The following is a 24935-nucleotide window of genomic DNA, read 5'->3' on the forward strand; positions in this document are numbered from 1 at the left end:
TCATGTTGAGAAATGCTTTTATCTCAACTGCAATTGGGATTGATCACTGTCGCTTGTACATGTTTTCTACTGAGATGTGCATTTTCAGATAGATACATAAAATAGCTGCTTATTGAATATGTTTAGAAAAGCAATGTTACCAATAAGAGCTCTGTGTTTTGTATGACACAGGACCACAGATTATTAGGTCTAAATATGGTTGTGGCTGCACTGTTACTCTCCCTTCTTCCCTGTGTCAGACAGTCACTGGCATGAAAGGATAAATTATAATTGTTTGCGACATTCCAGGTTTTTGTGAATTTGATTAATATATTTTAAGTTTTGTGCACCATAAGGTGATAGTAAAAGCTTTACAAGAGCATGGAACATTATTTAAAAGTGAGTTGTAGGATGGAGTTTACCATGCTGCATAGGATAATTTCCATCAGCAGTTGAAACAGGTGGCTTCTCATCAGTAACAGCAGAGGCAGGGTTGTCACTGGTAGGATCTGTGCTGTGAAATCATTCTGGCTGGGAACTCTCCCTGTCAGGGTCTGGACACCAGTGATGCATGCAGATATATAAAACTGTTGTATAAAAATTCTTGGTCTCAACAGGTTTAGGATAAAAGAAACTGGGTTCCTATGATACTTTTCACTAGTTCAGGCATGTGCAGTTTTTAAACACATGGGACCAAGTGGGTGCTGTCACATACTATAAGTGAAAATTTGGAGTACCTGCATTCATCTCTGAAGAGTTAATCTAAATTTACTCCAGGGTAGCAGAAGAGAATTTGGTCTATGCCTTCTAATTAGTCATGCACTAATGCTATGTAATAGGAATGGACCTAAGAAATGACACCTTGGCAGTCATGGAGCATAAAACAATTAAATTAGCATCCTGTCATGGAAAGATTGATGTAGCTGAAATGAGTTGTCAGCAGCACATACACATACTTGTGTGCACTTTATTCCTCCCAGAATATAAAAAATAATTTTAAGTATTTTTCCCCCCACAAATCTTTGGAATTGCTGACTGAGCGTGCTTTTCCAACATCAGCAAAATTGAGTTTGAAGGTTTGCTTAGAGAAGTATTGGCCCATTAGATACCATCTAATTAAATATTAATCAGAATGTTGATTGGAGATCCCAAAAGAGTCTAAAGAAAAAGCTGAGGACTTGAAAAACAGCAAGTACGTGTAGGGCTGTAGTCATTAAAAATTTCAGACGCTAAGGACATTCATGTTATTGTATTTATGTGTCCAACTGTTTCCAGGTTTAGCTCAATAGAGTTCTTATTTTGGCCTTTTTTGGATGCACATCCTCTATCCTGAATTGCACTGATTTTCAGAATACCTGTTCCTGATAAGTGTGGCCATGCATGAAAGATACAGAAATCTAAGAATGTGTCTGATAAGCAGCTCTTTTTAGCTACTAGACAAACTTATGGAAGATCTGAGGAATATATTTGTATGGATGATAAACAGCAGCCCACTTTTATCAGTGTAAGACATTTGGAAAAATATTTCACGTGAAAAGTGTATTTGTTTAAATACATATACACACACATTTTTCCCTGTGTAACGTGTGTGTAGCACACATACTAAACAGAGGTGGGATAGTCATTTATATGATATAACTGTACTAAAGAACAACTAACTGTGTGTGTATCCATTTGGGTGGGTGGGTGTGTATGAAATGTCAATTATTATTACAACTTTTCCCAATTTTGTGAACATAGTGAGCAATAAAATGGAAATTATTTTCAACAAACTCAGAAATTTTAACCAGTTTTCCTATCTGTTAATTCTTGTTAGCACGTGCACTTTAAGTACAAGGAAACCTTTGGAACATTTCTAACTTTTTTAACCTGAATACTGCAATGATTATGAAATTTGACCAAATTAAATGTATGAAAGAAGTAAATTCAAGCATCTTTTAAGCCTTGTAGATGCTTAGAATTCTAAAATAATTGAACTGAAAGTTATTTCATCATGTGTAACCATGTAGTAGATTATCTGGAACCCAGGTTCTAGCATGATCATATTTTTATTTCTATTACATTTGTTTTATATATAACATGTAAAATGGGATCTTGTAGACATGTGCTAAATTTAGGAACAGCCACATTCACTTTGATTTCCCATGGAAGCGTTCTTACCACTAGGCTGTGGAGCAGTCTTAAATACTGCTCACCTCTGATTAAAATTGGCAGCCAAGAGTTCAGGACTTGGGGAACCAAAAGGAAAGCAAACAAGAAAGAACATGCCTCCATTGCCTGGTTATGGCATTGCCCTTTGAGGGTGGAGATATGGCTTTTAGTCCCTGTTGATTCTATTTTTATAGCCCGTGGCACTGTAAATGCATAAGCATTCCTGGGAGTTGGGGCTAAAGCTGAGGACATATTTTATTAAGTAGTAAAATCGAATAAAAGATTCTTTCACATACACAAAAAGGGAGCTGTCCATCTGAAGACAATAAGTAGAGCACTGTGGATTTACATCTGAATTGACTAGCTGTTTGGCTACTTCTGCAAAGTTTGAGAAAGGAGTGTTTGCCTGTTCTGACCCCATTTCTACTCATAAATATGACAGAAATCTTCAAATATTTAAGTTGATAAAAGGATGAAAAGGCATAGAATGTGGCAAAAGCGAGCTAGATGGGCCATAAGTATGTTTCTGCTCCCTAAGATTTTTTTTTTTCCTTGGCTTTTCTTTCCTGAATGTGCTGAGTAATTGTATGTTCCAGTTTATAGCCTATCTCCATGTACATTTGCCAGACGAGTAAAAAGGAATCATGTGCACTCACAGAGCTGAGCAAAACAAATCCAGTCATTCCAGGGAACAGCTCAGACCTGTAGGACATCTCAGTGTGCAATAAAGAAAAGTCACACCATATAATAAGCATTTTAAAGGAGGAGAATGGCTAGCAGATGTGTAGCTAGACATGGAAGTTTACAAATGAATCTTGTGTGGCTAGACATGAAAGTTTACAAATGAATCATACATACAGATGAGAAGACATCATCACCTAAGCATAAATTCAAAACACAGTCTTCATTGCGACAGTAACCAAACTATACCCAGGCCAAGAATTCTTCTTGTGTGTGTGTTTGGGATTGAAAATATGAGGCATTCAGCTGATTACCGGAAAAATGAAACAGCACTCTAACTGAAACACAATAACTATTTTCCTTGTTGATTCTCAGTTGCTTGGGGTAAATTGAGCACATTTCATTTAAAAAAAAAAAAAAGTCTTTTGCCAAACTATTGTCAACAGTTTGGAGTGGCATTTTAGAATATTTCTCTCATTAAGTAAAGGCCAGATTCTCTCGCCCATTAGCTGGGTAAATGGACTAAGGACTCCTTTCACCTTCTTGGTTGGCCCTGGCTGTGACCATGTCTCCTCACCTGGGCATAAACTCCTCTATCATCTTTCCTTGTTCATCCATCACAAGCTCCTGTACACTTTCTCATCTTAAGGGTGCCTGGAGTTTGGCTGTTTGTCTTGTCCCTATTTCAGATATATATATTTGCTGCTGCACTTGTTTTATCCCACCACCCCACATACATAGGTGTGCAAATGCAGTTCTCCCTCTCCCCACTGCAATGTGCACCCCTATTCCTGCACATGAGGGTGTGTTCCCTCTCCTGCACATGGTCCTAATCCTCCCCACCCCCCTGGACTCAGTTCTCCATGCTGCTATGCTGCCCTTCCCTCTTGGCTGAAGGCAAGAAGTGGGAACTGAAGGAGGGAGCGGGGAATCTTAGGGACTACAGCTGCTATTGCAGCCAGAGCGATAGGAAGAGTGGTGGCTGAGTGAGAGCCTGGGGGCTGCATAATAACACCTTGCAGGCTGCCAGTTGGACTGCCCTCTTTTAGTATACACAATGGGCTACTTTTGCTCCAGTATTTGTATGGTGTCTGCTTGGGTTTGGTGGGACATGACAAAATATTTTAGTGCTAAAGAGAACATGAGTTCACGTTGCCTCTTGTTGACCCATTTTAGTATCCAATTGTTCCTTGTAATTCCAGTTGTATCATGTAACTGGTTTATTGGAAGGAGTTACTGTAATCTTGAAGACAGGCTAATAAGCAAGTTTCAAAGAAAGTGACCTTAAAAACAGTTTCAAATACAGTGATCAGAACAGGTGATGCAGGGGTCCTCAAATCACTTTAGATAGGCAGAAGTAACTGGAAGTCCAATGCAATGAAAGAAAAACAGAAGTTGCCTTCAAATTGTTCCCAACCTTGCCAATAGTAAAAAGCTGAGCTGTCCCCAAAAATAATTTTCATCAGAGGGGTTCCCAGAGGGTGAAAATAGCACACCAAGCAGCAAATGCTAACATAGTATATTCCAAACTGTTTTTAATATTACAGTGCCATAATGCTTTATAAAATGATACTGGAAAGAATATTAATATTTATTTATGGGATTTCCAAAAGTGATCAGTGATAGCTACCTTTGCTCTCATCCATTGTTTAAACCATTTCCAATAACTATTCAGGATGGACCCTTATTGCTGAAAACCATTTCCAACAGTGGTTCATTTTCTTATGAAAGACAAGACTTGGGGATTAAAGTACTCCTCCTCATTTCTTTTCCTTCCTAAGCCAACTCTATCATTCTCAAAGCACTAATAATCACTTTCAAGTGAAAGTTGGTAACGGGAATGAGGTTGACAGTTTTGAGTACTACTTCACTCTAACAAGGTTCTAATTACATGTATTCTCATGACATTCACCATCTCCTTAATCTCTTGAGAGTATCTTGTTATATTACAAGAAGATATGTAAGATCTTTTGGACTGCAGTGCAAAGAAAACATACTACCTGATCACTATGTTGCCATTAATTGCATAAAAGGTTTTATTTTTGTAATATCTCTATTCTATCAGGAATTACATGTGGGAGCAGAACAAAGTGGGTAAGAAGAAAACATGGCTGCAAAATAACTCACTAAGTGGGAACAGGCCAATTATGAAAATGAGCAGTACTCTGAGTCTCTAGAGAGCTTTGATTTTTCTCTTCAGTAGTTCAGCAGTGGGAGATGAGATATTTTACAAATAATTTGTCCTTCAAAATCAACACCCTGTTTTGCACTTTATAATTCCTCATTTTAAAAAAAAATCATAGTACTGCCTGCATCATACACTAAGCACACATACAGCTTAGTAGGCTGATTTCATTCTTACAAGAATTTAAAAAATGCAGTATAATTTTGAGCCATCCTGGCACATCATACCACTACATTTGAACAGCCACCTTATAGATCACTAGCACATTACAAGATTTCTTCCAGCTCCTCAATTAAATTTAGTGGCAATTTAATGGAGACTTGCATTGACACTCTAGTCACTCTAGTGAGACAGATCTATTTAACTGTGTCATTTTGTTTCAAAACTCAGGCAGAAAGTCAGTAATCTGGCAGATCTTTCTGATTTTTGTTTCACTGTTTAGCAAAATTGCTGGAGTGCGAAACAGTAATCTAAAAAGCATCCTGCATTTGGAGGCGCACACAGCTTCACTAGGATCCAAAAGAGCCTGAACACAAGTCATCATGAATGATCAAGTGGTTAGGAGGCTAGTCTGGGACCCTGGAGACATGGACTAATTTTTTATTGTGCCACAGACTGGGCACATCTACATGAGATGCTTAATGTAGAGCTGCCTAATTAACTGCATAGTAAAGTGTCACTGGTCTACACAAGCAGAGCTATTAGGTCAGAGTAAACAAATTAAATCCACCATAGGTTAGTGCTACCACATACAAGTACTATCCTATGGCAGAGTTATTTACCACAACACATGTGTAGATGCTGGCTGGGGCATGAGGGTGCAGGGGCATGAGTGTGGGGGCTTCCCCTGGGACCCTCTGCCAGCCAGGGCTGCTCCACCTGGGCTTCATGTGTGGCACCTGAATAAACTGCAGAGCTTATTGCTCAAGTTATTTGCTCCTGGGTGCATGTTCAAACAGTGCTGCCAGGAGCAATTAACTCCAGAGCAATAAGCTCTGCAGTTTATTCAGGTGCTGTAATTGTACATGTGGACACAACCAGGATGCGTGATATTAGTCCAAAGCCAAAAGCTTATGATTTGCTATATAATTCATTGGGCTGAACCCCAGTGGAGTCAGCAGCATTTCAAGACATGGTGACCCCACAGCTCAGCACTGCTCAGTATATATGTATACTGCAGATACCCCTTCCCCACCCCTCTCACACAAAGGATCCACGTGCTAAATAGTCCCCCACTCATGACTGGAACTGGATGTTCTTGTCATGAGTCCTTGGATCCTGCAAAAAATTATATGCAGATCAAGAACAGGTCAATCTGGTCTGCCTCCACCTCAATGGAGGACAGGGACCCACTAGTTATATGTAGCAGGTTGAGAGAGAGTGACAGAGAAATCACGGGTGAATTTTTGGGGGCCCTATTTGGTGATGTTTTTGAGACAATTTAAGGCTGGTGAAGAAACAGGAATAATTGGAAATGGGGACAAAAAGGCAAAGCCAACCTGTTGCAGTGAAGAGGAAGTCAAAGTTTATGAAATATATGCAATGTAGCTCACCATGACTTGGAAAAAAGTCAGCATTGATGAGTACTGGTCTCAATTGACACTAGTGCATATCCTATTTAGCTGGGCTGCACTAACCTATCCTTGTGATACTTACCTGGCAGGGGAGATACCATGACTAACCAGGTAGTTTTCAGCCTTGGTAGTTTTATTTACCTTACAGGGGAGATACCCCTTTCCTCGGCCTTGGATGACTTGGTGTAGTTAGAAAGTAAACTCCTGGCCCTTACAGTGCAGGCAGGCTGACTCTTGCAAGACTATACAAATGTCTCTAAATGCAAGGATATTGACTACACGATTTATGGTGAGGGGGATTGCTCTTTGTCTTTTCCTTTACCTTGCTACTTTAGATTTTTGATTTGGGGCATTTGAACTCCAAGGTCTCCAGGCTTGGGGCTTGCATCTAGGATGCCTCCCATGGATTTGGGAGTATTTAAAGCCCCTGTTTGGAGAGTCTGGGAGATAGGATACTCGCCAGTGGTAGCGCCACACAGACTTGAACTATTGAGCTCTACTCATTTGATAGAATTCAGAGCTAATCTCATTGATTAGGCCTACAACATGAAATTAAAAAAAAATAGTGATAGTACTTATCAGTATGTTTGCCCATATGGGCCATATGTTTTATAGTCATGCTCCATGTTGGCTGCATTTAATCATCTTTATAGTTGGTTTCTATTGCAGTGCACATACTGCTTTTGCTCTAGTTTAATGGTAGATGATGTATTTAATGAGGTTTTCTTGTTTGCAAGTGTAAGACAAGGAGCTTTATCCCACATTCTGGTTGGTGAAAAAACCTCAGTTTGTACTGAGTAAATATAGTACGTTCTGCTTGTGACTCCAAGAACCCAGTCAGAAAAAAAACAAACAAACATATGGTCATTTTTGTTTGCCAAGCAGTGATTACTCTTTCAGTTGTATTTTTTTTTCCGACTGACACCTCATGATTAGTCAGAGAAACTGATACATAGGAAGAAATTATTATAAAACTGTAACACCTGACCTGCACATAGTTTAGTGTTTTAATTTAAATTGAATTAATCCTGTGCAAACACTGTGGTTTGCTTTATTGTCATGGAGAATGGTACATTAGCAACACCCAGAACAAGGGATGTGGCAGGGTAGCAGCACTGTTCTGGGAAACATTCTGTATGTACCAAATGCAGCATAAACTGGTGGCTAGTAACACATATATTAAAAAATCCCCCCCCCCCCAAATAAAATAGGAAAAACAAGTTAGATATGTTAAAAAAAACAAAAGGGGAATTCCCACCAAGAATTGTAATAGGCCTTATACTGTATCTGTGCAAAAAGCATATCTCCATATGAAAGAATTAAAAAAAAAAAAAAAAAAAAAAAAAAAAGGCCAAGACACAAGTTAAAATACTGAAAATACTGTGCTAGCCACAAATATTGTGATTCCCTCCTTTTCAGTTTCCTGGGATCTACAGTGTCCCTCAGAATCTGTTTAGACCCCCCCTTTCCAAACAGATAACTGACCCAGCTGGCCATCCTAGTGCTCTGTTTGTACATATTCTTCAATTGCATTAATCCTTCACAAAGAAGTCACAAAGGCCTCTGTCCCTATTCCAGAGAAGATTGCCATCTTCATGCTGGAATGGAGAATGTTCTCACCCTGTTATCCTTGGTGTCTTAAAACAGATCCACCACTAAATATAATTTTAAGGAAAATCCCTAGCTAACCTGTGAGCAGGAGGCTTGGTGCTCCTGCCACTTTAAGAACTAACAGGCTGCCTGGGGAGCAGCTTGCAGAAGTGGTGGGGGCTAATTATGGAGTCATCTAACCAGGAAGGGGCTGGGCTTGAGGCACATAAACCCAGGGCCTGAGCTGATCAGCCACTCTAGCCATGGTAGCCACAAGGGGAGGAATTTCTAGATGAAGGCTTACAGTAGGGCTCCTGCCTTAACATATTAACCTCTGAGCTGCGGGCAAGCTCTGGAGATTTGAGAAGGGACTATGGGGTGGAGGAGGTCTGTAGGGGCCAAGTAAGGAGTCCAGGAGACCAGAGAGGGGCTGAGAGTAGGACCAGAAGGTCCAGGAGCCTAGAGAGGGGCTGAAAGTGAGACCAGAGGGCCCAGGAGCCGGGATGCTGAGAGAGCTGGAGCCTGAAAAGAGTGAGCATCAGAAATGCCAGAGAGTCTAGAAGTCTGCAGCCCAGGAGGGGTGATGAGGAGGGGTCTCACAGGTCTGGGAATGGGGCCAGGGTGGAAGGAGGGGCTAAAGGCCAAGGAGGGCCACAGACAGGGGCTGTCAGGGCCAGGGGAGCCCAGGAGTCCCACCTGGACTAAGAGCGGGGTCAAGGCCCAGAGAGATGGGCCAAGGTCTGAGGGACACAGCCAGAGACCAAGGTGGGCAAGGAGCCTATAGCCCAAGAAGACCATGGACTTAGGCTGCGAGCCCATAGCCCAGGAGGGGTGGGTGACATCAGGAAACAATAACACTGTGAGGCATGGGGCATGGTGGATGGAGCCATGCAATTAGCCCCTAAGGCGGCGACCATGGGCATCTGGTGATCATGAGAATGATATTAGGCTTAGGATGTCCTGGGGCAGCCTCCCATTTTTTTAGAAGTTAATATCATCAAGGTGTGGTAGGTGAGGGAAGAGGAATTTTGCCAGAGAGGCAGTGAGGACAAGGGCTAAGAGGGTACTCCAGGTCCTGGATGGCCACCCCTGGAGCAAGGACCCTGTTACATCTCCCGATGGTGCAAACTTGAAACAGATGTTTTTAAACAAGTGTAACCCTTCTGCCAAGCACCAGATGGCAGCAAATTGATTATCTTGGCTCAAGTCAAATTTTATACAAATTGATTATCATGGCTCAAGCCCCCAACCAGAAACCTGGGAAAAATAACTTCTTCCTGGGCATTTCAATGTGAACGAACTTCCCCACTCACAAGCAATATCATATTATAATTGGGTGCATTAATGGGTGAAAGAGGGTTGGGATGGCAAACAAATTTAAGAAACTCTTAATATTCAGTAGCCCACCTCAACCCACTATTAACATTTCAGCAGTCAATAGGTTCAGAGTTCTCTTAGTCCCTGACAGTGGGAATAGTGTAGTCCAGTTGTCTCCAACCTTTTACGTAAGAGATCAGCTTTGACATTTGAAAGCAACCCAAGATCTACGGTACACTGCTTCCACACCATCCTCCCCGTCCCCCCCCCCCAGCAGGTAAGTCTGTGGGGAGGGAAGACAGGGGCAGATCGAGGCAGAGGGAGAGAAAAATATTTGGGGCACACCTCCCCAGCAGGTAAGTCCCACCCAGCCAGGGCTCCACTCAGCTTACTCCTGCTCCTGCCTCTGCAGCACTGTATTTCACCGTGGGGGCCTCGATCTAGCCCCGCTGTCCCTTCCCTCCCCCCTGGACTGACCTGCTGTGCTGGGGCAATCATGCATGCACACAGGCACTTAGCCCCTGACCCCAGCCTCGACTGAACTCCAAGAGGCTCCGATATCTACCTCGAGGCTCCAAGATCTACCAGTGGATTGAGATCCACTGGTTGGTGACCACTGGTATAGTCAGTAGAGCTAGTGTAGCTCTTAGCCCAAGATTTCCCTTGCCTCACCACTGCTGTTGTGTTGCCATTTTTCACTGCTACTGGGGCATGCTGCTCCTCATCACTTCCCACCACTGCTGGAAAGCATCACTCCTCTTCTGGTTGCAGAGGGAACCCAGCTTTTGTAGATGCAATCTCAGCTCTTTCAGGATCTGGCAGGTATAGGCTTCTACCTGCTAATACCCTAAGGATGTCAGCTTTTTAGCACCAAGTGGGTAACAGGCTCAAACTGAACCCACTAACGTACATCATCAGCACTTATCCCTTTATAGGTGGCTGGTGAAATGCAATACCATCTCCCTAGGAAAGCTCCAATCTGGTACCTCTCTTCCCTCTCTTGGGCTTCTCTCTCTAGAAGTCCCTTCACCCTAGACTTCCACACAAGCAGTGGTGAGCACTGACCCCTCAGCTACACTTACTTATCTTTCTCTTGTATCAGTCTCATTATGAACTTTACAATTTTAGAAGGCAGGTCCAGTGCACAGCAACCTGACTTGCCTGGTCTTTTATATTCAAAATGTTAAAAGTAGTCAAAGCATGTTATTCTGGTTCAAAACTGTTACAACCCAAGGGTGTGATTTTTGTTTGTGTGCGCTTTGGCACCGCTGAATTATTTTCCCGCCATTTGAAGCTTTCTTTGCAGGGTGCATTTCTTCTTTGCAGCATAGAAATGCACGTTGCAAGGAGTTCCCGCCATTTGTATTTAAATTCGACCCCCCACTATTGGTTGTTTCTAAATTATTCCCACGTGGCGGCTAGCAATTGGCTTGCTGGCCATATAAGAGGCTTGGGTGGTTTCCGCCCAAGTTGGAGAACTTCAAGCACGCTGCAGAGTGCCTCTACGGAGATTTGACCTGCGGCTGGCTGATCGATAGACTGATCACCTATCGATTCTTCTCCCCGTCGCCGATCGCAATCCTCGACGTATCCCTCTTCCCTGCGCGCAAAAAAGTTCCACGGAGCCTCAACAACTTCGTGTGAGTCAGAGTTTTGTCTGAGTCCTTAACATAGGGATTTAAGCGGAGCTTCACCTGGGAAACTGTCCAGCCTACACCGCGACCATCTACGGTGTAAGTAAGCAATCTTGAATCAACCACTAAGCATCCGTGCCTAATTCTAGCGTGTCGCCTGCTTTCTCCGACCCAGCGTGTCCGGGCTGCTGGCCACAGCCCGCGGTGTGAAAAAAGGGCCCCGGATCGCTCCCGGCCCACACAAAAACAAGCACAAAAGAGTTTTTTCACTCCCTTACCCATGCATACCTATAGAGAATGCATGGATAATCCAACCTTGCATGCCAATAGCGGTATGTAAATAAGCACTGCAGAGAGAGTGTCACACAGTAGCAGCAGGGTCACACAAGAAAACTCAATTAGCTATGATTGTGACCCCTTTATCCCTAGGCCATTTACATCCAGCCCCACTCCTGACTTTTTTGCTCGGGAAAGACAATTATAATCTGTATTATGTGGAGATATCATCTTCCCCTTTGCATACTTCTATTAAGAACATTGGAAGAGGAAGTGGGAAATGTAATATCAGAAGCAGGAAACCAGCAATCTTTCAGTGCTGGAAACAGGTCACTGCTTCCTAGGTGCAAGCCAGCCAAATGGAAGGGTGGAAGTGGGAATCAAATAATGAACTCCTTGGTCTTCAGTCACATGGCAGAATTAGTGCAATAATTCGTGACAGCTGCTTGGGACCAGTCTTGAATGTCCTTCTTTGGACTGACTCTAAAGCACTCCTACTCACTTTTCTAGCTCCTAGGTCAGATTGCTTGAGAGTCACAGATAGCAGAAGAGCACTTCAGGGGAAGATGAGAAGCCAAAGACTTCCCATGTAGTTATCTTGATGTTTGTTCCAGCAGGTTTTGCTCAGCCTCAGAGCAGCCCTGTACCATACTAATTGACACTTTGTTGTCCACATTCTTGAACTGCTAATTTCATTGTCTGTGTGTTCTTTGTACTGTATTATAGAAACAACATTGCAAAGGGCATATAGCAATTTATTAATGGTTGCACTACAAAGGTTTCTTGTTACTTTTGCTGTTATTAGATCTTTCTATGACCATGGAAACTGTAGAACACAGTGTTCTTTTCTCACATTCAGAGTTCATGTCAGGCTGCATGGCACAGCTCTGACAGGGTTTAAATCATATTTCATACAATTCTGAAAAAACATCTTAAGGTCAATAGAGGTTGATTTTGGCTCCTTTTACTTGTGTTTCTTAATAGGTCTGTTTTGGGGCTCTTCATTTTACTATTTCCATGCTTCAGTTGAGTCAGTCATATGAACTATCACTTTTTTTTATAGCTATGCAAATGATACTTCCATACTTCACACTTTTATCTAGTGATCCCAGTGTGAGCTTGATTTTGACTAGTCATATTCAGGATCTTTTGCAATGGATACCCCATGATTTTTTTAAGTTGAAGCTGAACAAAACAAAAGTTGTGCCCAAAAGTTCTCAGCAGCACTTGAGCAATAATCATTCCATGGCAATTCCATTGGACATTATTACTGACTCCACCTATAATAGTATCGGTTTCATATTTTTTTTATATTTATATTGTGTGCCAATGTCATGCAATATGTACCTAGCTTTATTTCTTCATTTTATTCCTAAAAACTTTTTACTATCTGCATAACGCTTAGCCTGAGAACACATTTCAGTCATTTAGAATTGCTGGAAAATGTACTTGTTTGCTAAATTATAGTATTATAATCCTTGTTTTTTAGGCACTCCTGATCATTTTATGTTTAGAATGAGGTTTATGCAAAATTACACCTTCACCATGCTATAGGCATGCAGCAGTGTGAACATAGATCCCATTTTATACAGATTTCCACCTGGCCTAAACTTGCTTTTAAGGAGCTTGTTGTTTTAGAGTCTTAGAAGCAAAACACTTTATCTTCTTGAAAACCAGGATTACTTGTACTTCAAAGGTACAAACTTCCTGTTTCTAGCTCTATTGTAAGATCTGAGACCTTAAGCCTGCCAGAGGTTAAGAACTAAATATTGCTTGTGATGTACTTTGAATCACCTGTATTGTGAAGAAGCTATTTCACATTTGTGACCGGTAAAAACTAAGGGTGCGCGAAATGGGCCATATTCGATTTGGATTCAGATTTGGCCTGAATCGGGGACAGTGATTCGAGTAGTTGATTCGGGTCACTGTCCCAATTTGATTTGGCTGAATCGGACTCTGAAGATTCGATGCTGATTCAGAGAATCCGTGATTCAGCCATAGTGATTTGACCAAATATTTTTTTCTACATACCTTGAGGTACCAGGTGTGGCTTGTGAATGCTGTGTTGCTGGGGTGGATAGAACATCCCACAGGAGCGCGGGGGTGCCCCCTGCATGCTCAGCGGCGAACCCGGAAGTGGACCGGAAGTACTTCCAGTCCACTTCTGGGTCTGCCACTGAGCATGCAGGGGACCTTTCCCCTGCACCGCCCCAGCTTGGCAATCAGCTGCACAGGTACCCCAGGTGCCCCCTCCCCCAGTCCTCCAGGAGGCACCACCAGTCACTGATCCGGGAGGTGAGGGGGGCGCCCAGTGCTCCCCAGCAGACCCAGAAGTGGACTGGAAGTGCTTCTGGTTCACTTCTGGGTCCATCGGGGAGCACACTGGGGACCCCTCCCCATGCTCTCGTGGGACGCTTCATCTGCGCCAGCATCTCAGCATTTACAAGCCACCTGGTACCTTGAGGTATGTAGAAAAAACATTTAAAGCTGTGTCTATGTCTGAATCATCAAAACTTTCTGAATCTCTCCAAATCGATTTGGATGGTTCCAATTCGATTCACAGAGATTAAAGGGTCTCCTGATTTGATTTGGATTCAGAGATTCAGCTGCCAAATTGGGTCGAATCTCCACCGAATCAAATCAGTGATCGAAACTTCATACAGTTCTAGTAAAAATGCTTTTGTTACTCTGTGTGTGTGTGCGTGTGTGTGTGTGTGTGTGTGTGTGTAATAGTTCTTATTTTTAATACTAGAAGTATTCCTCAGAAAGAAGGTTCATGTAGTTTCCCCTTTCCATTAGCCCAAAAATCTTATTTCTTGCCTCAAAACACTGGGTCTAAGGTCCTTCATTAATGCAGGTTAGAAAATTGCCCTTCTTAACTCAGGATATTTTGCTGCTCATGTTGTCACACTGAACCATTATTTGTTTGCTGATACTGTTTTCATATTCAACATGCCAGTCCTGTCAGGAATAGTTGCTTAAATGAATAAACATTACTCCCCTTTCATTACTAAGAAGAGAAGTAAAAAATATCAACTCTCAGTATTCTACTGCTATCAAACAACTAACTACATGGGAACTGACAAGCAGAGTGATTATGTTCCTTATTAGTGGCTGTTCTGCATAGAGTAGTGATAGACCACAGTGGTTATGCTGCAAGTGTCTCTTCAGCTAACCACCTGTGGCTTTTTGTAGAAATTTCTATTGACCCTTTTTTTTAAACTATATTTATTGGTTACATCTTTACTGCAATAATGGATAATGACACACATGTACCATCTACCTCTACCAATCATGTACAAGTGCTACATTGTAGTGAAGCAAATAATTCCAGTACTATTACAGATTAACCAACCAGGATATATTTCCAGAATACACCTATAAGTGTATCTGCAGTTGTCTCCTTGAGTAACAATGACTAATTGTTCCTATGGTTCCAGAGCCAGTTGTTATTGAGTGTAACATATACAGGATAGTAGCTACTACCTGTCTAGGAATATAGGCCTGTTTTGGGTAGCCCAGCAGCCTGCTGCTGACCCCTGTTGGTACATGGGGGCTATTACTATGGTTGTTTCCTTCTTGCAAAGCCCTCAGCTTTTGGGAATGGTGCCACCAACACAAGCTCTGCATCTTCTGCAAGCCATAGAACACACTGTGGACTTTTTCAGTGGGGACATAGTTGTTGCAACCCCTCCCCCCTATCATTTGTGGGGTTCATGGGGTGACATGGAGGTTCTCTTGTGTTTGGTTTACTGATACAGTATGTGTGGTTTCATTGGAAAACCAGTGTTATATACCCATTATATTGTTGGAATCATTGTATATATTACGTTATGCGGTCTGTATATATATTAAGGATTTTGGACATAGTTTAATCAAATGAACTGAGGGATGCATACTTAAGGAAAAAAGACTAGGCAAAATTGTTAAGTATCTCTCGCCATTATGTTACTAGGGTAAGGATAATTGCCACTCCCAAACACAGGCAGGAAAAGCTATTTTGTGGGGAAGCACTGGAGGGATTGTCAGCTGGTAATAGGAAAAGCAACCTCCCAACAGCAAAGGCATGTCACAGTAATGGTCCTTTAGCTGAAAAAAGTCCAGGTGCCAAGGAGGAAAGAAATTTCTAGCGGTATCTAAGACATATGAGTAATTGGGAAAATTAAGATATGGGGAGAGGGAGGGGTGGAGTTTGGAAGTATTTAGGGGGTATCTAGTAGCTAGTCATGGTCTTTGGATTTGTCTAGATTTGAGGGAGGGAGTTCAAGCCCCCAGCAGTCAGGGCTGGCAGGATCAGCAGGAAGGCTGTTTTTTTTAAATATTGGCAGGACTGTCTGAAAGGATTAGGTTGTAGGCAGAAGAGAGGGTAAGGAAATATACTTGTCTGTTTGGTCTGTCTTCAAACTATATGGTCAGTTTTTCTTGTATAATTCTTTTCTCCTGTATAATAAATCTTGTTGTTGTTTTATCTCCTCATTGATTGTTGGGACTAAAGAGGGGTCACAGAATACAGGACATTCCAGGCTAGCCCATTCTGTGGAAAGGATTATTTAAAATTCTTCCACAACCTGAGGGGTAGCCACCTGGAGCTGACAGCTATTCCCCTGTTGCAGCTGTGGGGTCCGGTATAAGGGCAGTGGAGTTGAGGCTTGAGGGGATAAGGAGCTATCCCAGGTCAAACCTTGGTCTGTTTCTTGGGTTAAGCAACAGGACAGGGGAGAAACTCAGGGCTCCAAGGATACCCTGCAGATGGGTTTGTGACAACAATAATGAATAATAAATGCTTACTGGTGAAATCCATCATAGATCCCATATTCCAGTACTGGGAAATCCTAATCATAAGCCACTTGCCATAGCAGAGAATGCAAAATATAGGGCTTTCTGCTGAAGGGGAACAGGAGCCCTGTCAGTTGCCCTGCTTTGTGATAGTCTCAGGACCCGATCTGTCTCTTTCCATGGTTCTCTCTGATCCTCAATATGATATCCATAATTAGAGGGGACCAGGCCACAATTTGGATGCTATTTTGGGTGCCGGACCACCTCCACCCATCCAGCCTACCTTTCCTCTTGTTTAAGCATAGGCCATGTTTACACAATAATCTGTCTATCCTTGGCAAAAGCTCCATCAAACACCCAGCACTCTGCTCTGAATGTGCTGCCTACTTACTCAGAAAGAGCATAGTGCCATGGAGAGCTAATTAGCTTGTGGCTAATTGGCTCTGTTGCTCAGCAGTAATAATTAGCCAGCCTAGAGCGTGGTACAACATGGTCATCCTGTGTCCAGGCTAGGAGGCAGCCTGCCAAGAATAGCATGATCTAGTTGAGGCTACTTCTGGCAGGGATGGTACATTACTGTGTAGACATGTCTTAGTGCAAGGGCCAGAGACTGAATCCAGGCCCAAGGTCACTGCACAGGGGACCTGAACTCTGGCTGGAGGAGCAGCACTGGAAAATGTTTTGGAATGAGATCCATGCTGACTGCAGCTTTTCAAAATGCCAGAGTTACTGCAGTTCAGACAGCCATTCTAATTCTAACTGCCTGCCATGAAGATGTATGGTGTTTGCTGTATTATAAATAGTGTACAATTAAGTTGCAATTGCAGCATTTTAAAGATCACGGATATGGTGTCACTGTACTTAAAGTGGGAGTTAGTTTAATACGTTAGGGAGATATTATATAAGAATTACATGAATATTTATCTTTGGATGCACACAGTAATTTGTTGTGACATTTGTTATATCAATACATTATATGCATACAGTTCCTCGTACACTAAACTTACCTGCATTTCTGAATGAATTACATATGAAAACACACGATGTTCACTTCTTAACTGACATTCTTCTAGCAGTTCATTTGTAATAAAGTCTTTTTGAATTGTTAAATCAAAATACAGTAAGATGGTCTTAATTTAAAATAAGAGTATGCACATAGATTTGTGCTGAAAATACCAAGTATGTAAAATAGAAGCAATTTTGTCATTTCATCTCCCATTTTCCTTGTAGATAATTTCTTATTTTCTTTTGTTACAAAGTGTATGTTGGCAGGGGGAGAGGTAGGGGGAGGGTATTCTATTCTTTCCTCATTGTCTAAGTAGCTCCTTTTTGGATGTCTGCAGGCATTTTTTTGGTATTTATGCCTCTAGGGGTATTTTATTACTGGACATGTAGCCCTGCATGCATGGCTTAATTGGTACAACTGCATAGTCACGTAGAATGAGGACACATAGTAGCAGTCATAGCATGCCCTTTGTAGATGCATAGTAGACTTAGACACCTGAAAATAGAGTTGGCCAGAAGCTGTGATTACCAGACTTAGCCTAGGTCATTATCCACATATTTTTCCACGCTTCTTTTGTAGCTGAGCCACTAATGCAGTCCTTGGAAAAAAGCTTCAAAAGGAGTGTCAGAGAAGGACGTGGATGATGGCTGACTTGTGGTAGGGTGATTACAGTGTTATTCTGGGAAGTTGAAGAGATTCACATTGAAGTCTCAATGGATGAGGAGGCCCAAGAAACCCAGATTCTCAGTTGCATGCCCTAGACACTCAAGTATGTGTAAGTACCAAAAAATGCCCTGTTAACTTCTAAAAGTGGATACTTAGATGACCAGGAAAAAAAGAGAATACCACTCTAGGTACCTTTCAAAAAGGGATGGAAGAATCGAGATGAAATATTTTTTTCCTTTGTACAGGAAATTTTCTCTTCACATGGAGGAACATAAATATAATACTGCATACTTAAATGCCCGCTGTGACTTGTCATTTTGGTTGAGAGTGGCTCTAAATTTGTGTTTAAGTCAGAAAAAGTTTGTAGATGCAATAGCATTAAAACCTGCACTGACACTGGGATTTGATTTTATCCAAAGACCATGTTTTATGTAATAAGTTTCATGCAGACTTGTCTCAGGATGGGGGAGAGAAGGTTGTGAAAAGAAAGAGAACCTAAAGGTAATCAAAAATCTGGAGCTTGGATAAATCTTTCTAGTAATTCTTTTTGGAATCTGCATGGCCACCTTGACAGTAAAATCTGAGTACCTCACCATCTCTGATGCAATTATATTTTTAGGCACACTGTCTAGTAGTGCAGTAGGAAAACATGATGCAAAAGATCACAGTCTAAAGGCTCTGTATTCTCTATGTCTGGTCCCTGAGAAGAATCCACAGCCCCAGTTTAGACACCTATGCCATGTCCAGATGAGCGCAGGGTCCAGAAATCCCAGGGTCAAAAAAACCCACGCAGAAAATGGCACAGCACATGTGGAGGCAGTGCACGTCACCCAAAACCTGGCTGGCCAGAGCCATACTCCAATTGTCAGCCAGAACCAACATGGCTGCAGCTTCCCTGGTCCCCAGGACCCCAGGTAAGGCTGCTGGGGCCAGCACAGTTGCTGACCCCAGCCTCCTCTACACCACCTAGGATAACCTGCTGCACGCCAGAGGGTGCATGGCATGGGCGTTCCCCAGGGACAGCTAGCAGTGGCACAACATGTCCTGCTGCTAGTTGTCCCCACGAAACCAAATGTCCACGCTTGTCCAGACATGGCCTTAAGGTCTTTCCATGGGTACCACTGAACAGGATGCATGAAAGTCAGCATGCTGAGCATAAACCCACTTAAACTAGCTAATACAAATAACTGAGAACAGGGTTGTGTCCTAAATCCTGTCCCCTTCTGACTTTAGATGCCTCCCTTCTCTTGAGGTTTGTATCCTTGAACCTTCTCCAGAAGGCAGTAGCATAACATCATTCTTCCAAAAAAGAGATAGGAATAAATCCTTTCTTTTGGAGTCTGGACAGAGAAGAAGATAGTATTGCTGCCTCCTCCCCACACATGCACCCCTATGTCTTGTAGCTTAGCATTTAGATCAGTCCTATCTCCATCTTGCCTGTTTTCAGTGGCATTGGGTATATTGGGAAGTGGTGGCTAATTTGACAAGTGGCATCAGGATATAACCTGAGTGCCACAGAAAACAATGAGAGATGACATCTACTTTGAATGAGTGAGGCATTGAAATAGACTGCCTTAGGAAGTCATAGAATCTCTTTCCTTCATTAGAGGTTTTTAAGATGTGGTTAAACATTGGTCTGGGATGATCTGGGAGTAACAGTGACTAAAATATGTTGTTGAAAAGCATCAGTTGGAAGCCCGGGAGACCCTCAACACATGCAGTGCTTGGAAATGCTGAAAGCTCTGCAACACATGGAGAGGGCCATGCTCTGCACCAGGAGAACAAAGCAGAGCTCTACAACCAGTTTGGTTATGAAAGAAGATGTAATAATTCAGAATAAGTTTATGGAGAGGATAGGGTGACAGAAAGGGGAGCTCTGGCTCTCCCATTAGAATGTGTGAGAAGTGGAGATGTGTTTGCTGCCCCAAGGTTGCAGTGCAGGGTGGAGGGTGTTTGGTTCTTTCCCAGGCTTCTGGGTTTTGTTGGTTGCCACAGTGGACTGGGAAGGATTTTTTCCTCCTCCTATTGCTACAGGCAATGTGTGTGTGTGTGTGTGTGTGTGTGTGTGTCTCAGTCTCAGAAGCATCAGCTATTGACTGTATCCAAAATTGAAGATTTTGACTGATGTGTGCCAGTATTCCCGCTTGGACTAAAAAACCTGGAGGTTTGCAGTTAGGGGGTCTTGCTTCTCTGCTCAAAGTATGACCAAACACCACATTTGGGATTAGGAAAAAGTTTTACCCCATGGTCTGACTGGCATGGATGGTTGTGGGGGGGATGATACTCTTCCTTGGATCTCTCAAATGTATATTAACGAACTATTTCTCTTCCTGCAGTGGCAGAACATTGTAAGTGCCCTCATCTACCTGATTTGCACATGGCAGGTTAGGGTGTTCATAGTAATCTGGGGCATTGTGTCTGGTAGTTGTAGAAGATGATTGTTCATGCAATTGTAAGAACACCTTAGATATACATTTGTCTAGGAGGGTTCAGATAGGGATGACCTTGCCTTGACCAGGGGGTTGGAATATATGACCTCAAGATCTCTTCCAGCCCTATTTTTCTGTGATTTTCTTATTCTATGAATTCTTCATGAGCGTTTCTGAAGGTGATTATATATCAATCAACCTCTGCTGACAGATAAACTTTCAGTTATGAAGTGGACTTAAAACCTAAGGAATATCTTTTCAGAACTACATATTGTACAAAATCTACTCAAGAGGAAGGACAAAGGGAAGGAGGCAACTAAACAATCATTGCATCTTTGACCTCATAATCCTTGTCTTCAAGAGAAACTTGCACAATACCTTCAGAAGACAGGCCTGAGAGCAAAAATGCATAACTTTGCTAGATACACGCACGCACGCACGCACGGATTAATTCCAGACAATGGTTTTATGGCTCATTACAATTTACCTGACCTCCCTGTGGTTGAAGGTGTATGCATGTTTATGTATGTCAACAAGGAAATGTAGAAGATAAGAGGGAGAGGACAAGTTTCATGTGATATGTGCATGTTTGTGTGTGCAGGGAAGTGTGAAAATGCATTGGGGAAGACAAAGTGATGTATATATGTGCATACAAGTAGTAGCATTGTATATTGTAGCTGTGATGGTTGAAAGAATATGTGAGAAGCAGGATGTGTTTGGTAATATTTTTACTGGACTAGTTTGGAGAAATGGTAAACAAGCTTTCCGACACAAAATGCTGTTCCTCATGTCTGGGAACGAAGTAAATAAAGCCTAAGAAAATACTAGATAGAACAATTACTTTTGTTTAACTTTCTTATGCAAATGAAAGCGATCTATTAGGCTAAGTACAGACATTCAGGAAGTTAAATCAGGTTCAAAATGGCCACCCAATTTAAACTTGGCTCATCCTGGTGCCTACCTTACATTTACAGACCCTGTCTCATTGACCAGTAATCAGTCTAAACCTATAACAGAACAGAAGTTCCATGCACACAAACCAGTCTACAGTTGCAGAACCCAGTTTAAGATAAATGTAAATGGATGTAGTATCAACCTCATTTGATTTAGATCAAACTGGTGCAGGGAACTTCTGCCCATTTCCCCTGAACAGCCCCATGTCTGGGAAAGCCCAGCCACTGGGCCCAGCCCTGGGGCTGCTCTTTTCACTTCCCTTTCGCACTGAGCTATTTTTTTACCCCCCTGGCCCCTTCCTCCTCCTCTTCCCCCCCCCCCAACCAATGCTGTCAACCTGCATCCCACAAGCAGCTCCAAATGCAGCCACTTTTATCAGTATTTGCCACCACCAGAGCCAAGCAATTAAGTCCCAGTGGGGGAAGGGGCAGAAGGGATGTGGTTGTAGGTTCACTGGGGGGGACCCCACCTCATCGGCAGGTTGCACCTGCCACCCCCCCCCCCCCAATTGCATGTGCATCCCCACCACCCCACAGGTTGTGCTTGCCCCCCCACACCTACAGGTCGTGCCTGCTTCCACCCTACTTGTGGATTGTGCCTACCCCCCCCATCCCACCTTTGGGTTGCACCTGCTCTCCCCCACATCCTGATGTACCTGATATCAGGCAGCCATTCTGAATCAATTTAACCTCCCTCTAACGCACTTGGATGTCTGTACTTAGCTTTAGGAAGGGAAGTGGGCAATAAACCTGTGGAGCAAGGAGGAGTCTTCTGTTTGACTTCAAACTAACATGCCTTAGTACCTCTCTTTTCAAAAGGAGTTACAGAGCAAGTAGAGAGCATTTGAAATATATAAACCTAAATATCTAAAAGAGTAAGACTGTTCAAATGGGAAGAGGATCATTATTAAGAGGCTGGGGACTGATTCACTAAGCAGGAGCTCTGTAGAAAAGGACCTGGGAGTTGCAGTGGACTGAATATGAGACAGTGTTGCAAAGAAAGCTACAGCATACTGGGCTGCATTAATAGAAGCTCTGCCAGCAGATCAAGGGAAGTGATTATTTCCCTCTATTCAGCACTGGTGAGGCCACATCTGGAGTACTGTGTCCAGTTTTGGGCCCCCCACTACAGAAAGGATGTGGACAAATTGGAGAGAGTCCAGTGGAGAGCAGTGGAAATGGTTAGAGGGCTGGGGCACATGACTTCTGAGGAGATGCTAAGGGAATTGGGCTTATTTAGTCTAAAGAAGAGGAGATTGAGGGGTGATTTGATAGCAGTCTTCAATTACCTGAAGGGGGTTCCAAAGAGGATGGAGCCAGACTGTTCTCAGGGATGGCAGATGATAGAACAGGGAGCAGTGGTCTCAAATTGCAGCAAGGGAAGTTTATGTTAGCTATCAGGAAAAAGCTTTCTCACTGGGAGGGTAGGAAATCATTGGAACAGGTTACCCAGGACATTGTGCAATCTCCATCCTCAGAGGTTTTTAAGACCTGGCTAGACAGAGCCCTGGTTGGGATGATCTATTTGGGGATGGTTCTGCTTTGAGCAGGGGGTTAGACTAGATGACCTCCTGAGGTTCCTCCCAACTCTAATTTTCTATGATTCTATTATTCTATGATGATTACCTGTAGAGCAGGTGATTATGAGTGGCAGAGAGGTCAGGTAAATTGCAATGAGCCATAAAACCATTGTCTGTGGCTAATCCTTTTTTGTGTCTGGTAGTTATGCATTTTTGTTCTCAGGCCTATTCTAAAGGTATTGTGCAAGTTTCCCTTGAGGGCAAGGACTGTGAGGTCAAACATATTCTGTAAAAAGTGATCTTTTTGTGTGCATACAGGGGCATATAGGGAAATGTGGAGAACAGGATGAAAGAGAATTTGGGATTATAGGCAGGGGAGTGTAAGGAAGTACAAGAAGGACAAGAAATGTCATAGACCAGTGAGAGGAATAAACTAGGCTTCATGCTCCATCTGTGGTGTGCTAGCCCTACAAAACCACACAGTTGTAAATCCACCCTAAGTGTCAGAATCCTCTGGCTGCTGTATGCTACACCAGAGTGGCAGAAAACAGGCCAAGTATTGGTGAGTGTCTGTTAAAGTAAAGTAAAAAATGGTTTACGGTGGATTGTTCATATTTACAGAAAACTAAAACTAGCATTTGGCAACATTCTTTTTCAGGTTTCATGTTTAGTTGTTCATATTGTATAAAAGTTTTTTAATGTAAAGACATTCATAATTGAAGAGTTAAGGTTGTTGTAAGGTGTTTCAGCCCTCTAGTGACACCATGAGGAGGGAAGACATTTTGTGTCTTTAAACTTTAGTTACAGTAGAAGCCCCCAAAAGTTGATGCCTTAAACATAATCACATGATCACTGTATGAAGTTATTACATGACAAAATTAATGCCCTCTGGCTACCCTAACCGTGCATATTCATATCATAATGTATCTGTATTTCTTTTAAATGTCCTGTATGTATGGTGCTTGCCCTGGCCATGTGTACAGTATTTGCATAATGTGTTCCACTTCCAATTACACACACGCTCTCCCAGCGTTAATTGTATTGTAAAAGCTTTGTCTAATAACAGATCATCAGGTCCGACCCCCTGCCCCGGGCAGGAACGGGTGCCGGGGTCCTATCACCCCAGCCAAATATCTGTCCAGCCTCCTCTTGAAGACATGGTAGAACCTTGCCACAGCTGGAATTCATTGGAGAAAAAAGAAAGGGCCGAACAGCTCATTTTCTCCCTACTCTGCTGCCATTTTTGAAACAGAGCGCTACACACAGCAGTATTGATTTACTTGATAAGCAGAGATAGGGATTCTGCCACCAAATCATTTGTGTGTTCATTTGACTTCTTGTGCACACATGAGCTTTGAATGTTGACAGATTAAGCTTTATCCACATCTTGCAGAATTATGTGTCTACTGAAGACAAACTTGGCCTTTCAGCTGTACAAACTGACATAAATTGTGAACCTTAAAAGCTTTTTAATTCGTGCTTTCTGAGGCTTTATTTTTTTTACTGACAGTGAGTTTAATATTCCCTGGTACAGTGGCCTTCACTTGCACAAGTCCTTCCACTCCTAAAGTGCTTTTCCCTAATAAAGAAAATGTTCTGATGAAGGAGTACAGCAATAACATAGATTGCAACTGTATTATTAGGAGCAGAGATTGGCACTTAGCAGCAATTAAAACAGGCCAGCACCCATTTAATACTTCACATAGGACACAGAACATGAAGCAGTCTCTCTTTTTAGGAGATATGAACCTCATTAAAACTGGCAAGTATGCTGTTCACCAGCTTGCAGTTTTTTAGAGCCTAAATGAAAAAAGTGTTATTAACTGGGGCTTTTGCTGCAGTAATTATGAGGTTGGTTTGAAAAGTGAACATCCACTAAAAAAAAATTTCAAACAAGAATAAGTACAAAAGTTTTGTTTGCTGCTGCTTATGATTATTTTCTGCTACCACATTTTAAACTAAACTTGCTTATTTGACTCTTCTCTTCTTTTTTAATTCCCTTAGATATTGGCAAATGTTATCATCTTCATCTGTGGAAATCTGGCAGGTGCTTATCATAAGCACCTCATGGAGCTTGCTTTACAGCAGACATATCAGGACACTTGTAACTGCATCAAGTCTCGCATCAAGTTAGAATTTGAGAAGCGGCAACAGGTAAAATCACTCTCAAATCTAGGTGAATTCTGTTGTGTTCTCTG

General features: G+C 42.4%; 1 protein-coding gene across 2 annotated transcripts in view; it reads left to right on the forward strand.

Moving 5' to 3' along the window:
- The window catches only part of ADCY2 (adenylate cyclase 2), a 430081-nt gene that overhangs the window by 199141 nt on the left and 206005 nt on the right, over positions 1-24935 (forward strand). For both annotated transcript variants that reach the window (XM_006274493.3, XM_019491125.2), the window contains exon 4: positions 24742-24891. In XM_006274493.3, the coding sequence (XP_006274555.2) occupies positions 24742-24891 (150 nt within the window). The remainder of the gene's footprint in view (positions 1-24741; positions 24892-24935) is intronic.

This window comes from Alligator mississippiensis, chromosome 3 (genome assembly GCF_030867095.1).
Source record: "Alligator mississippiensis isolate rAllMis1 chromosome 3, rAllMis1, whole genome shotgun sequence".
NCBI lineage: Eukaryota > Metazoa > Chordata > Crocodylia > Alligatoridae > Alligator > Alligator mississippiensis.